The sequence below is a fragment of the Sinocyclocheilus grahami genome, unplaced genomic scaffold (assembly GCF_001515645.1).
Source record: "Sinocyclocheilus grahami isolate Dianchi unplaced genomic scaffold, SAMN03320097.WGS_v1.1 scaffold737.1, whole genome shotgun sequence".
In the NCBI taxonomy this organism is placed as follows: Eukaryota; Metazoa; Chordata; class Actinopteri; order Cypriniformes; family Cyprinidae; genus Sinocyclocheilus; species Sinocyclocheilus grahami.
In genome coordinates, this window is record NW_015505916.1 from 288666 (window position 1) to 304300 (window position 15635).

A 15635-nucleotide genomic window follows, 5' to 3' on the forward strand; every position below is an offset into this window, starting at 1 on the left:
ATCTATCTATCTATCTATCTATCTATCTATCTATCTATCTATCTACCATCCATCCATCTATCTATCTATCTATCTATCTATCTATCCATCTATCCATCCATCCATCCATCCATCTATCTATCTATCTATCTATCTATCTATCTATTTGTTCCATCCATCCATCTATCATTCTGTTCCATCCATCCATTCATCCATCCATCATTCTGTTCCATCCATCCGCCCATCATTCTATTATATTGTTCTATTTGTTCCATCCATCCATCCATCCATCCATCCATCCATCCATCTATTCATCATTCTACTTATCGTTCTATTGGTTCCATCCATCTATCTATCTGTCTAGAATTTATTATATTTATTTTTATTATACTAAATTATTTTAAGTAAATAAATTAACAATAAGGTGGTCCATATATTAATAAGGTCTAACACCTTGCCATTCAGTCACCAATTTGTTTGCACATATGATAATGGCCCAGATTGGAATTTGTTTTTGCTGTCATCCAAAAAGATGTGTCCCAAAAAAAAATCAAATTTGAGCCACATTGATGTGGCTGTGGTGTGAATGTATAGTCTATGAATATCATATCTCTTTGAGTACACATGTATTAAAAACATGAAACATTGTACATTTCACTAACACATACACTCTCAGGAAAAGGAAAAAAAAACCTCAGATTCTGGTGGAAAATACCCATACTATGTAATGGTATAGTCACTGCATGGCGTTCCATTTTGTGCCTGGTTCATAATGCACTCCAAACCATTTTCATCAGAATGCACTATAAGAAACACAATATGATCGAACACACAAACAGACCCATGGGGATGTGTTTGGCCTTTCCAAAAGACAGCTGCAAGATTTTCAATACAGTGCTAAATTGGACCTTCAAGACATTGATTTGGTACAGCTGGACCGAGATGGCAGGCCTGCATGCTGGAAGCAGGTGAGATGCAAGAAAACATATGTAGAAAAATGAAAATCAATGCAAGGTTTTAATATTGCAGAAGTAGTGCTGCTTTGGTAATTAAAGAAAATGGCAGGCATCAGGCTGCCATTAACGTAGTATGGTCCGAGTCACTTGAAGAATGGTCGAAAAGGTCTATTAGTCTATTAAATCCATGAATCTATAAACCTGTCACTTATTATTTTCTACAGGTTGTCATTTGAGTTCAATACACCCACAGCCTGTTTGTACAAAATGTACACTATAATTCTTTAGTGAATCGCTGTGATTTAACCATTACTTTCTGAGCATCTTATGATGTATTTAGTAAATTACAGAGTTAAATTGCACATCTTGGTAAGATCTCATCAGTGTTAAGTAACTAAAAGGATGTACTGGATACAAGACAGTTAACGTATAAACTTGAACCAAAGTCGGTTCAGAGTGACTACAACACATTTCACAACACTGGGGTCAAATTGCAGTGACATCACTCCTGACTACATCAGTCCCATGATGATATCAGAAGAATGACATAATGCCTGATAAAACATGATAGTGGGACATCTGCATTGAAAAACCTCTGTTATGCCTCAGGCACACTGTAAAATAAATTGTACTGTATAAAGTGGATTATACACCATATAAAATGATTTTTAACACAAATGTAGTCTTTTTTATTGTGTATAGTGCAGTGTTCTTTTTGTATTATTTATATACTATTTTGTTTTTAGTAATATTTTGGATCACGTTTTTGTTTTAATATTGAATTTTATTTCAATTAAATTTTGTTATGTAATTTTGTCATTTTTATTAGTTTTTGTTTGTTTTTGAAATATTACCATTTAGGTTGAATTTATCTTTGTTTCATTATTTATTTGTATTTATTTTTAATTTCCAGTTATTAATTGTAACTAAACTGATTTTAGTTAGGTAACAAGACAATCTTTCTCATTTTTTCATCTAATGTTTAGATTTGATTTTATTCCAGCTTTATTTTTCAATCATTTCAACTGTTTCAATCATTTTTGTTTTAGTTAAAAATAATAACTCTGTAAAGTATGACATATCTGTCTATAATTGTTCAATATCTCAAATAATTTTCAATTTTGCCTTTTCTAAATTAAATTATTTTTTTTATTTTTTTAAATAATTTTAACTATAATGCATGCAGTTTTTGTTACTTAAATATATTTGAGCAAATATATAGAATATTTGCATTTAAAAATTTATTTGTCCAATGCATGGCTAAGTAAAAAAAAAAAACTAATTAAAATGGTTACAGCAACTAAACTTACCCTGCATATACTCTTACGTATACATTGATTTTTACCTACATTTTTAATCTTGAAGACACCTATCAATGTGTTGGGTATCATTTCTCATATGCTTGATTCTGCTAAAAGGAATGTTACTTGTTTTATGGCAGCTGGGACTTGGTGTCAAGAACCGTCTGGCTGTTTTGTGCCAAGAACCGAATGATAAACGTTTGAGATTTGGTGATCAGCTGACAGTTTTCTTATTTCCCCTTTGCTCAGAGGGATCCTGGAATCTAATTCCAACATGGCAGCCTCAGAATCAAAACTAGACCCAAGTGTTTGGGGAAATGTCATTTTTAATTAAATCCCAGGTTCTTTAAGATAAACTGTTAGACTTTAATTTCACCTGGGGCATCAAGCACGGAGCCAAAATACCATTATGTAAGTCTGTCACAGTCAATGATATCTAACCGCCTGCTACAGCGGTTTTGACTGGCTTGTTGAATGTTAATAGCATTATGCATAATCACTTTAATTATGATAGGTGATTCACTCTAAATTTTGGTTCCTAATATTATTTAATGACAACAACAATGATAACTCAAACTAAATAATAAGTATTGACAAAAATTAGTTTTACATGAAGGTGGATTATAAAACCGTCTCACATGTTATGTAGCCTATTCACACACACACACACACACACACACACACACACATATATATATATATATATATATATATATATATATATATATATAATCAGTTATTGTCTCCTCCAAGGCAAACGGAATTTAAATTTTTTATTTTTTATTTTATTTTTTTTACAAATTTCACGATTCAGAGGTGTATTTTCTGAGAGGACCTTATTAATCTCACATGTCTCTTCTAGAGTTTCAGATTAGATCTTAATAGTTTCACAAATGCTCAGTTTCAGTATGAAATCAAACGAAATTGTATAGCTGAATTTGACAACATAATGAAACAATTGTCCAAGCTCTGAGCAATAAAACTTCTAGGATCTGTTACATTTATTATTTTATCTACTGCTTATAATAAAATATGACCTATTTAAAGTTGGTATGTGTGTGCTTAATATAGACTATTACATGTATTATTTTATATATTACAGGCTTACAGTAAATGGTGTTTGAGTTTACAGTAGGTGTGTATCTCATATGTATTGTGGGTTCACAGTAGGTGTGTGTATGTGTGTTTCTTCGTGTCTCAGTTTCCGCCTCCATTTTGTCAGCGGTATATATGTGTGTGTGTGTGTTTCTCTGCTAAAGCCAGTGAGGAAAAATAACACACACACTAAGTCTTCAGCGGGTTTATTTTTTTTTTACACAGATCACCAGAAATGGACGGGTGAGCATTAAAGGCGCTCTTTATTTATATATATATATATAAAACAATTATTTGAACGTGAATTAGAAGAGTTTATTCACACTTACTGGAATGCTAATGCTGCTAACACGCTAGCGCTGTAACACTTGAACAGCCGTTGTTTCATAATCTTATTGTAACGGTTGTATTGTATTGTCTTGTATGAAATGCCAAGATATAAAAGCACAAGGACTCAAATTAGTAAACATAACAAAAATGTGTCCAAAAACAGCAAGCATGCGTTAGCAGGTTCGCCTCACTAGCTGTTTGTTTGCTCACGTTGTGCACGCAAAATTGAACAGTAGTTTAATTAAGCGAGTCTTTTAACTAGTTTGATTTGTAATTAATATATTAATGTGCTAGAATTTGATTTCATTCCCAAGTGGGCCACATTTAGGTTGTAATTACATGTTTCTTTTGTTAGCCTCACGTTAGCTTTTATACCATCAGAAAATGTATAAAATAAAACCCCTCTCAGTGATTATAAAATGTGTCGAGTTGCATTTAAAACTGAAAAACATCTAAATGTTGATAGTTAATATGTTAGTTATGGTTAACCAACTAACCCCAGTCTGTACTCTAGGGCTGTGTGTCAAAACCTAGTGAACTGGTTGTCACCTAGACGGCATTCTGGACATTATAGTCCCCAAACCTAGTAACCTGGCTACCTACATAGCATTTTTGGACATCATGATGCCATGACCTAGTGATCTGCCTAACTAGTTTTAATTTTTGAGCATCTAAGTCTCATAACCTAGTGTAGGGTGACCATACGTGCCATTTTCCCTGGCCAGGATTTCTATATTGCCTAAAATATTTAGGTTTTGGCTTTGTTTGCGTGTGCAGTCTGATCGGTGTATGACATCCAAACCAAAACTAAGCCAAAACCTAGATATTTTAGGCAATATAGAAATCCTGGCCAGGACGCGTCCTGGGAAAATGGCACGTATGGTCACCCTAACCTAGTGACCTGCATGCAGTATTTTTAGCCTCAAAATTAATTTAGCTAGATATCAAAATATCCTTTATGAACTTTATAGTCCTGAAGCCTAGTGAGCAGCCTACCTAGACAGCATTTATAGGTGCATTTCTGGCCTGCTAGAGGAAGAGTGGGATAAAGTGATGATGAAATACTGAAATGTTCATCAGCTTAATTTGTTGTGTCATAATAATGGAGGGGATTTGAAAAGATTCAGATTAAAGGATTTCTAGCCCTCCCCTTTGTGCATGTAAATTCCTGGTGTTTAGTATCTGATCAAATCTCACATTGTGTTTTCAACAGCATTGGTGACGTCGCAGTTGGTGTAAAGGTAAACACTGTTTTCAGTATCCTTTGTGCAGTATGTAGTCTGGATGATGGATGGATGGATAGGTGGTTCCTAAATAATCTCATGGAGGATTTTGCAGTGCAATAGCAACCTGACAAAGGCAGCATAGTACATCATTCATGATCGGAATTTCGTTTTTAATAGATGGCTGCCTGTTGCAGTGGTGAGAACAAGTGGAAACCACAACAGAAATTTGACCCCATAGATACCAGAGCAGTGTGGTTAGTTTCCTCTACCGCTGTTACATGGTAAACTAGGGTTTTTTTTTTTTAATAATTACTCTGAGATAGGACTCTCTCGATTACAAAATTGGCATGTGATTAATTGCTATACAAATAATTGCTCTTTAAAGTGTCAGATTAGCTATTAAGCTTAATGCAGATGCACCTGTAGAAGCAGTATATTCACGTTGAACTTGGAATGTTTAAGTCTTTGTACATAAATATTGAACAAGGATATAGTTACTAATATTTTTTTCTTAAAGGGGTCATATGATGCTTTTTAAAGATCATTATTTTGTGTATTTGGTGTAACAGAATATGTTGACATGCTTTAATGTTAAAAAAACACATTATTTTTCAAATACTGTACATTATTGTAGGTCCTCTATGCCCCGCCTCTCTCAAACACTTCGTTTTCTACAAAGTCCCTCCTTCCACAAGCGCAGTCTGCTCTGATTGGCCAGCTGACCCAGTGCATTGTGATTGGCTGAACAGCGCAAGCACTCGTCGGAAATGTAACACCCCTTACCATAATCGCGAGCTTCATCTTTCAAAATAAATGTAAAGACAGAGCCCAAAAGGGCAACAGAGCCGCGTGAAAGACACAGTGATGAAGCTGGTATGTGTGCAGTACACAAGCCACGGTTAAGACAGCTGACTCCACTATGATGTGACCCCCTCTCTCGCGCTCACGCTCTCTCTCTCTCTCTCTCTCGCCCACACACACGATGCGCAAAACTCCGCATTTGAACAGTCAATAGCAAATACTTAAACTAATAACAAAACAGTAGCTGATTCAGAAGCGCCAGATTGTCATAGCAAAGTCAGAATGACCTCCTCTCCTAGGTTCACGAAACGGTCGTCCATAAAATGCATTGCTGTTCTGTTGTAAGTAATCTTAAAGATTCCTAAATGCATCTACTTTCGGAAGGCCAAATAAAGTGCTTTTGCTTTCGCCTAGAAACACACAGCGTCTCCCTGACATGGCTGCTTCAACACTAACTGCGGTTACAGAAACCACACCTACTTTCTCTGTGTGCACATTTGGGTGGCAATATGCAAATATTTCCACATAGTGAGGTAGATATGTGGGGGCGTGTTAGAACGAGCCATTTTAGGGGGGCGTAGCAGAGTCTTAACTTTGATAAAAGAATATCTCTTTGGGTTTGAGACTTTAGTCTTTGCAACTTCAGGGATCTTATCTATGCACAATCAGCTTGTAACACTAAAGAGAAAGGAAACTTGAAATCGCATCATATGACCCCTTTAATAGTAATACTTAAAATATTTGCACCTTTTAATATTTAAAATATTGTTTTTTTTATTTCCATTAATGTTGTATGGAACCCAGCCACACTTAATATTGCATTATGGCAATATAATATTGATGATGATTATTCTTTTTTAATATTGGAATATTATGCAATAGTATTTCCACCATAAATTTGTCACATTAACATGCCATTTTAAGCCAGTCTGATTAAACCCATGAGTCATTGACCTTGCAAATGTTTCCAAAATATGACATTATGTATGATAAATGCAAGTGAAGTTTTAGCTTTCACACTTATGTGCATTTCTTGCCATATTTGCTTAAAATTGCCTTTTTTCAATGGCAATGTCTGATTGGAATTAAAAATGAACAGTAATTGTGGTTATCTCAAATCTACACTGCTATCGCACACTTTCTAATTCTTGGTTCGTCCAAACATTGGCAAACTTTGCATAGTTGCCATTAACAGCCAGAATGGGATCTACAAGCAATATTCACCATTCCTTTGCAAACATTTTTTGGTGGTAGATTAATACTGACCTTTATGAATTTTGGTCACTGAAAGTCAGAGGGATGAGCTTAGCCGGAATCAGACATTGTTTATATGTTAGTCATATGATTTATCCAGTTTTGTCTTTAATTGTTGCTGTCCTGTCTGACTTATAAGCTATAGGGTAGAATATGTCTTCGCCAATTTTACTGTCACCTCATTCAAAAATACAATATATGTTTTTGTTTAGTATTGCTTTCAGGAACATAATTTGTCTTCAGGGTTTAGCATTTATTTCCCCTCTTTTTTTAAACGTATTTGCGTATTGCGTGGCGTCAAAGCCACACGACAAAAGACAAAGAAGCCTAGGGTGATGCAAACGTAATTTGTTTTTGAATGGACAAAGAATTGCCAAGCCATTTAAGTGCATTATTGGATTCTTTGTCGTAGAAAGAAAAGTGTTGTGCGGAAATGTAGAATTGTCCCTTATATATTAGATACCGGCCTGTTACAGGTCTCCATCTCCGCTTTTCATAAAATTAGGCTGCTAGTAATTGAATGGGGGCAGTTTATGTCCAAGATAGTTAGAGAAGAACTTGTTCTTTTCCAGAGATGCCTTCTGAACACAGGCCTTTTAACTCGGTTTGTTTGCCAACAACAGAATTTTCCTCCCCGGAAAACAATGTTAGCTGGTCATTCTGGGAAAGCAGGTGGAAAAAGAAGCATTTGATCTTATTGCTTTAAAGTCCTGCTTTTTTTTTTTTTTTCTTCCGTTCTAATCAGTTTTGATGCTGAGGCTTGTCTGTTAAGACCTTGCCATCTCTTAATGCATTCTTCTGCTTTCGGTCGTTTCGATGTGAAACTTCACCATTCCCTTGATTGTTTGTAGTGTCGATGCCCAGAAGGCAGCAGCGGCGGCGGGTTTATTGGTGCCGTAAAAGCAGCGTCCATAAAGAACAATTCGGTGGAGTTTTTGGAAGGCACGAACCTGAGATGATCCTATTAGGAAGTTTGGTTTGCACCGGTTCACCATTTGCCTGCCGTCCCATCCGTCACTTTTAGCTGCACTTCAAGCGGCGGCCTGATCGCGCCGGGGCCCTTCGGGAACGTGGGCAGCTCAGGATGAGATGACAGCATCTGACATCTTAGACTCAACAAGATTAAAGCAACAATCTAGAAAAATAAGGCAGAAAGGCAGAAGCGTGTGGACGTGTGTTTTATGTGCCTTGATTCCTTAAGCTGTCCACAGAGAGCTGTATTTCATTGTTTGGTTGAGGGGATTGTGAAAGGAGAACATCTTTATTGGAGGGTGGGATTTTATTTTTCTCTTTGTGTGTCTCCGCAGAGAGGATCAGATGAACTGCTGTCCGGCAGCATGTATAACAGCCCCAGTTCTGGGCTGAGCAGTATAAGCGGTAAGTGTTCCTGACTTCCCCCCTTTCCAAAACGTGCAGTTTTCTTGACCATGAACGGCATTAAAATAATGAAATTATAACAGATGTTTCAGTGTGATATCTGATCTGAGAAGATCCTATCTGGGAATAACCTTGCGCTCTCATGTAGGTGGGCACCCACGCTTAAAAGCATGTGACCGGAATTGCGATTATGTGTGCTCTGCATCTTATTACAGCTTCTCCAACAATAGATTTCAATATCCCATTCAGTTGAGGAAAGACTTAACCCGATTAAGAGAAGCTTTTGTTTCTTGGGTTCTATCTATTAAAGGTCTTGATTGGAAATATAGTGTGAAATGTAATAGAAGAGAAACTTAAAGTACAGTTAAGACACACTTGCAGTCCTACCCGAGTAATTAAATCAGCATATTTTGTCCTTATGATTTAGCAATTTTCCTCTAGAAATGTGTTTATTCCCAGTATATAATGTCCTCTTTCTGTCCACTTTTGGCAGATACGACATCCAACGGCAGTGACAGCAAAAAACTTCGAGTTGAAGACAGAGTCGGCGATGCCCCACCATCCCGTGTTCTTCACATTAGAAAGTTACCCAACGATGTCTCGGAAACAGAGATCATTGCCCTGGGGCTTCCGTTCGGAAAGGTCACCAATATCCTCACACTGAAAGGCAAAAACCAGGTGCGTGGGCAAGCTGAAATGTTTTCAATTTCACTTTTGTCAGAGTTAGTGAGTGTTAAAAGAAATTTGCTATTTCTAGTTCGACTAACAGTTTTGAGTTCACTGAGTTCATCTTACCTCATCACTGAAATAATTTTTGTTTTAGGCGTTTCTGGAGCTCAGCACAGAGGAAGCTGCCATGACAATGGTCAATTATTACTCTGCTGTGACGCCTCACGTCCGTAGTGTGCCGGTCTACATACAGTACTCCAATCACAAAGAACTCAAGACCGACAATTCAAACCAGGTAACAAATTACCTGACTTTTTCAGAAAATTTAAATGCTTTAAGGGACAGCCAAACAGAACTTAAAATCCAACTATGCTGACCAGTTTTTGGACCAGTGAGATTGTGCTTTGGGCAGAACAGTCAAGACACATTTTTTTTTTCTATTTATTGAGTGCATGGAAACTGTTCCTCTAGCATGGCCTTTTAAATTTACACTACTGTTCAAAAGTTTACGGTCTGTAAGATTTTTAAAATGTTTTTCAAAGAATGTTATGCTCAGCAAGAGTGCATTTATTTGATAAGAAATGCAGCAACAACAGTAATTATGTGAAATATTATTACAAATTTTATTTTATATATATATATATATATATATATATAAAATGCATTTTATTCCTGTGATTGCAAAGCTGAATTTGTCATTACTTGAGTCTTCAGTAATGATCCTTCAGAAATCATTCTAATATGCTGATTTGGTGCTCAAGAAACATTTCTTATTATTTTTAATGTTGAAAACATCTGTGCTGTTTAATATTTTTTTGGAGAACATTCATGGTATTTGTTGGAAATATATTTAATGCAAATAGTATAAATTGTGAAGAAAATTGTTGGGTCCAAAGCCAACTATTAAATGTCCTTATTATATGCTGATTTTACTTAAATTATTTAAAATCTAATTTCACATTTTTATTTTGAGGTGAAATATGACCCAGACATTTCTTTGTGAGGTTCACTGTCTCATGTTTTTCTTAAACCCACTTGTTTATTATAATAACAACAAACTCTCATTGATTGTATTATCTGAATCCATTAGTTCTGGTTTAACAACTGTCTGGTCGTATACCTTGTAACTTCCACAGAGCAAATCATTCTTTCTTTTTGTATAAACTGTCTTGCTCTCACTCTTTGAAAGCTAATGAACCATAGACGTGGCACTACCCCTTTGCTCATCTGATAAAATCGACAAATTTTCTGTGTTATTTAAACGTCAAGGGGTCATGTGGGGTCAGTTGTGACTTTGTTTGTCCACACCATAACTTTAAAAGGTGGTTTCATGTCTACACAAGCATGGCAATCACAAAGAACCGGGTAAAACTCTGTGAATCAAATGCTTGAAACTGTGACGCTTTCAGCTTTACCTGGTCTTCAATCTCCTGCATGCCTCTTAAAAACTTCATAACTCTGCCGTTGTTCAGGTCATTATTATCATTATCCGATGCTCCTCTTTATTTTTTAGTATGAATGTATCCTTGCCCTGGTACTGGGTAACTACATTTGGCACAATTATTTGCTTATACAATGTAGAAATGCATAAAGCAGCCATTCTCTGACCAAACTCCTGCATTTCCTGTGTACACTGACCTGTATTATATTTTTTGTCCCCCCCCCTCATTTATATTCTGCATTTGCTTCCCTCTTTTCTCCATTTTGATTTTGTCTCTCTATCATCCTGTCTGTCTCTCTCTCTTTTTCTTTCTCTCCTCATATCCTGTTTTTTTAATCGCTTCTTTTTGCCATGCCTTGACCACACCTCGTTGTTCATGTTTTTTTTGTTTGTTTTGTTTTTTGCTTGAACAAAACTTCGGACCCCCCAATTAACCACCCTGAACCATGATCCATGACCACTTCACCATTCTGCGGGAAACCACCCTCCGTTATGGATGATCTGTTCATCTCCGCTCTTCCTCGACTCTTCTCTCTTCCTGTCTTACGCTGCTTGCTCTTCTCTCCTTCTAAAGATGGTTACGCCCCAAAGTCTGTTTACCCTCTTCGGTATGTTATCGTTAGCAATCTACCTCTTTTTTGTTTATCTCTTGTTAATTTCATTTCAGTTGTTTTTTTTGTTTTTGTTTTTTTTAATCTTTCATTTATCATTTAAGGGTTAGCTAATAATCTGGCACTAGTGTAACAACAGTTTCTTAGTTTTCCAGTTGAATTTGTTTAGTTCTATTATGCCAAGTTTCAAATTAAATAGTTTTTTTTTTCTTTCATTAATTTGTTTTTCCTTGGCTTTCGAAGCCTCTGTCTCTATCTTGCTCTATCTGTCTCTCTTCATGTACAGCTTATATTAATGCATGGTTGATTGTTTTGCATGTAGGTTTTTGTTTTTTTACTTTGCCATATCACATGAGCTTGTTTTTGGAGGGCGTATCAAATAAGCTGTGTCTGTTAGAAACACTGTTTTGGACTTTTTGGTGTAGATAATTTGGAAGATTTGTACCATCATCTTCACCTTTCATGTCGCTCTTCGGTATGTTCTTGTTAGCTCTACCTTTATTTTGTTTGGTTTATGTTTTTCTTATTATTCATGTGCTTTATTTCTTTTATTTAAAGTCAACATGAAATGAAAATTGACAATTGAATTTATTATTAAATGTTCCTATGAATTTTGGCCAATAATTTTCTTTTATGCCCAGTGCTGAGTATTGATGGATTTTGCATGTCTGAGAACCCATATCCAAATAAAAAATTCAATAATTTTTATTTTTGCTTTTAGATCTTATTTTGCAGTCAACAAAGAATTTAACTGGTTTTATTGGCAATAAACATTTCAATTAATCCAACTTAAATGGTACATCTTTTTAAATAATTTTTTGTGGCTTTCACTGTTTGTTTATCTGTATTTTGATATTAAAGAGCCAATTAAGTGGAAAAAGATAACTATTTTTTTAAAATATCATTTCAAACCAATTATTGGTTTGATCTATTGACTTATTTTTGGTGACCAATAGTGTACTAGTTGTTTAGTAATTGTTGAAGCTACTTTTCTAAAATGTTACAAATAATTAATGCAGACACTTAGTGCTAGTTAATGTAAAAAAGGTTACAATATAATGGCACTTTAATTTCTTAATAGCAGTGAACTTTACATAAATTTTTCGCCTCAAAAGTGAGTGCTGGTTATGGTGTAGCCCTTTAATCAACTGCAAACTCTCACTCTGGCTCTGTTCTAGCGTAGAACATCCACTTTTTATTAATCAATTCCAAATGGATCAAATCGGATCCAGCCCTACATATTTTTCCTGTTGAATGTTCTTGGAAGTACATAACATTACGGAAATAAAATGGATTGCGAATGCCATTGCATGTTGACTTTAAACCATTACCATTAATTGGCTTTTAGAGTAAACGTTTTTTGCTTTTTTTTTTTTTTTTTTCTTCAGGCTTTTGAAGTATTTAATTTGTTTCAGTGCATGTGATCTTTGGTTGAGTTTGCACAGTATTTATGTTCCTCCTTAATTCGTTTTGAATTTGAGGGTGTATGTATCCGAGTCTTCTTGTCAGGTTGTGATTAGTTTTCTCCATTTCGATGAACGTTCTTTGAGTCTATCGGTCTATCTTTCCACTCTGTGAGTCTCACTCCTTACTCTTTCCTCCCCCTCTCGTTTCCTCTCCGGCTGCTGGCTGCTCTGTTCGCAGGGGTTTATGGGGATGTGCAGCGTGTGAAGATTCTTTTTAATAAGAAAGACAGCGCACTGATACAGATGGCCGATATGAACCAGGCTCAGCTTGGTAAGACTGCATACTGAAACATCTCTAACAGCACAGCCGTTATTGTCATGGCTAAGTTTACACGCCAGTCAAATTCAATTAAGTTGCAAAATACACTGGTGTTTGATGATTTAAAAAAATAAATTAATACTTTTATTCAACAAGAATGCATGAAATAGATCAAAATCAACAGTAAAGACGTTTATAATGTTACAAAATATTTCTATTTAAAATAAATATATATTTTTTGCATTTTCTATTCATCAAAGTATCAAAAAAGTATCATGATCTCCTTTGAAATAAACTGTTTTCAACATTAATAAGAAATCTTTCTTGTGAATATAAGCATATTAGAATGATTTCTGAATGAGTAATGGCTGCTGAAAATTCAGCTTTGCCATCACAAGAATAAATGACATTTTAAAATACGTTCAAATAATATTTAACAGTATTACTGTTTTTACTGTGTTTTTTATTTTTTTTTAAATGTTGCCTTCATAAGCATAAGAGACCTTTCGTTTCTCACCCCTTCATTTCTTTTTGTTTGGATGTGCCTCAGCAATGAGCCATCTAAACGGTCAGAAGATGTATTCAAAGATCATTCGCGTTACGATGTCGAAGCACCAAACTGTTCAGTTACCAAGGGACGGTTTAGACGACCAGGGTCTCACGAAAGACTTCACAAACTCACCACTGCATCGTTTCAAAAAGCCAGGGTCCAAGAACTTCCAGAACATTTTCCCTTCTTCTGCCACGCTGCATCTGTCAAACATCCCGTGAGTAAAAAGCTGTATTCGGCACTTGTCAATCTTTATGTCAGTCGTCGGGGAGCTAAGTCATTTTTCTGTCATGTTTTGAAGGCAAGACATAACTGAAGAAGACCTCCGAGTCCTGTTCTCCAACTCCGGTGGCACTGTGAAAGCTTTCAAGTTTTTCCAGTAAGTCTGTCCCCATTCAGATCCTCATGAAATGATGCTTTTGACTTTTCTTTCATTCGTGTGACCGTTTTTGCCGGCCTTTTTCTCTGCAGAGATCATAAAATGGCCCTAATTCAGATGACGACCATCGAGGAAGCTATTCAATGCCTCATCGACCTCCATAATTACAACATGGGTAATAACCACCACCTGAAGGTCTCCTTCTCCAAATCAACCATCTAAAGCAACCCGAGAGGTCTTGCTCCCAACTGCTTTTCTAGCGTTACCTGTTGACTGTTTAAATACACTGGGGACCACAATTTTGAGAATTTCTTTTCCCAAGTTCCATTCCACAAGAAGTTGTTGAAAGAAGGAAATATTGTGACTGTTTTCAAGGACATTTTGTTTTTTTACCCCGTTTCCTCTTGTCAGCGCTCTGACACAACCTCTTCAGTGGCGGAAAGGTGTTTTGGTGTAAAGTCTGAACCTCTTACAATAAACCGAAAAGAATGTGCCTTACAAAACTTACAGAAATCTTTTCATACTTCATATTCTCAAACCCAGGCAGTCTTCTGAGCGTGAGATTAAGTTTTGTTAAAACAAAATTTTTTTTTCCCACTTTTGTGTCTGATCTGTATAATGTGTAAAAGCCTCTCAGACGTTTTCCTTTTTATTTCTTGCAGTTTGTTTGTTCAGTTCTTAATGTCTGTGACATTTTGATTTAAGAATTATAAATAAAACTGTGATTCTCTAGTGATTGTCACTGAGATGTTAGGCCCATTCTTAACCCACCAATCCCGCTAAACCTTATGTTGTTTGAAAGGAAACAAGAGAATGAAACCTTTTTATTTGCTCATTTTACACCATTTTCCTAGCTTTTCTTTCATCTATGTGCATTGTCTTTATCCTAAGTGGAAGGTTATGACATACTTTTCTCTGCATGTACCAACTGGTGCATCTTTATTCCTAGTGTTGCATGGATTGGAAATCACTTCTTTGTGTGAATTAATTTTTAATTTTTTTTGAAAGACGAGTACAGTAGATGGGACCAAAGTTTATGTGCCTAAAGTCTTAATTTACTCCAAGATTGAGCATTTTAGTTCACTTTTTAGAAGAAAAGAGACTCATGGACAGGCTTATGAGAAGAGCTGTAAAAAAATTAATAATATTGATTGGCAATCCACACTACAATTTATGAGAGGGACAAAAGGATTGTGTATATTTTGTTTAGTTTTTTTTAAAAACCCTGCAGGAATGTATGATTCGGCATAGTTTTAGATGTGGCACAATTAAAAAAATTTCTAACAAAAGCGGGGAGATTTGACTGTTGTGTGTTTTGATTTCTCTTTCTCTTTCCTGTTTTCTGCTTTTATCTGTAGCATGCTTAATAAACACTTGTGTAGTTCTGTATTTGCTTTCTCTCTCTTTCGCCCTCCACGGCTGTTTGTTCCCTCTTTTAATGGTTCTGACGTTTTCTCTTTCAGAGTGGGAAAAAAACTTCAGAAAGTTTGAAGTGTCAATAATTTTGGCAAAACTGATTTGGCCAAAAATGAATTTAGATTTGTTTGGCAAGAAAAGTGTTAAAAAATACCATTTCCCACTCTGTAAATCCTTTCGCTTGTGACCCATCCATCCTTCCTGGATATGAAATTGCTTTGCCTTTTACTTGATCCTTTTAGTTGACACTTAATTCTGTATCACATGCTCATGTGCTTCAGCCCTTCCACTCCTAAAAACATTGATCCATGCAGTGAATTTCTCCGCTTTTTTCTTTTAAATTAGTCTGAATTTGCTGAATTTTGCATGCACTTTAAAACAATCCATGACCTTCATTTATTTCAGTATGTATCTCTTTGTTTTCGAATATGATCTGAGACTATTGTTTTTATAATTAAGTACTACTTTTGTGATACTAAGTGTTTACCCAAGCATTGAAAAGATCGTTTCTTTCTCTTCAAAAGA

General features: G+C 35.6%; 1 protein-coding gene across 1 annotated transcript; it reads left to right on the forward strand.

Annotated features, from left to right (window-relative positions):
• Nucleotides 1-3436: 3436 nt before the first annotated feature.
• On the forward strand, nucleotides 3437-15083 carry LOC107560642 (polypyrimidine tract-binding protein 2-like). The gene is made up of 10 exons (XM_016244874.1): nucleotides 3437-3574; nucleotides 4875-4902; nucleotides 8250-8319; nucleotides 8813-8997; nucleotides 9143-9283; nucleotides 10896-11037; nucleotides 12685-12777; nucleotides 13316-13532; nucleotides 13617-13694; nucleotides 13787-15083. The coding sequence occupies exons 1-10, from the start codon at nucleotides 3567-3569 to the stop codon at nucleotides 13914-13916; spliced, it is 1092 nt and encodes a 363-aa protein (XP_016100360.1). The 5' UTR covers nucleotides 3437-3566; the 3' UTR covers nucleotides 13917-15083.
• Nucleotides 15084-15635: the final 552 nt, after the last annotated feature.

What these genes read in the sequence shown, in the direction of transcription:
- LOC107560642 (XM_016244874.1), top strand. An exon ending in ACGTCGCAGTTGGTGTAAAG is followed by an intron (nt 4,903 to 8,249) that starts GTAAACACTGTT and finishes GTGTCTCCGCAG; the next exon opens with AGAGGATCAGATGAACTGCT. An exon ending in TATGAACCAGGCTCAGCTTG is followed by an intron (nt 12,778 to 13,315) that starts GTAAGACTGCAT and finishes GATGTGCCTCAG; the next exon opens with CAATGAGCCATCTAAACGGT.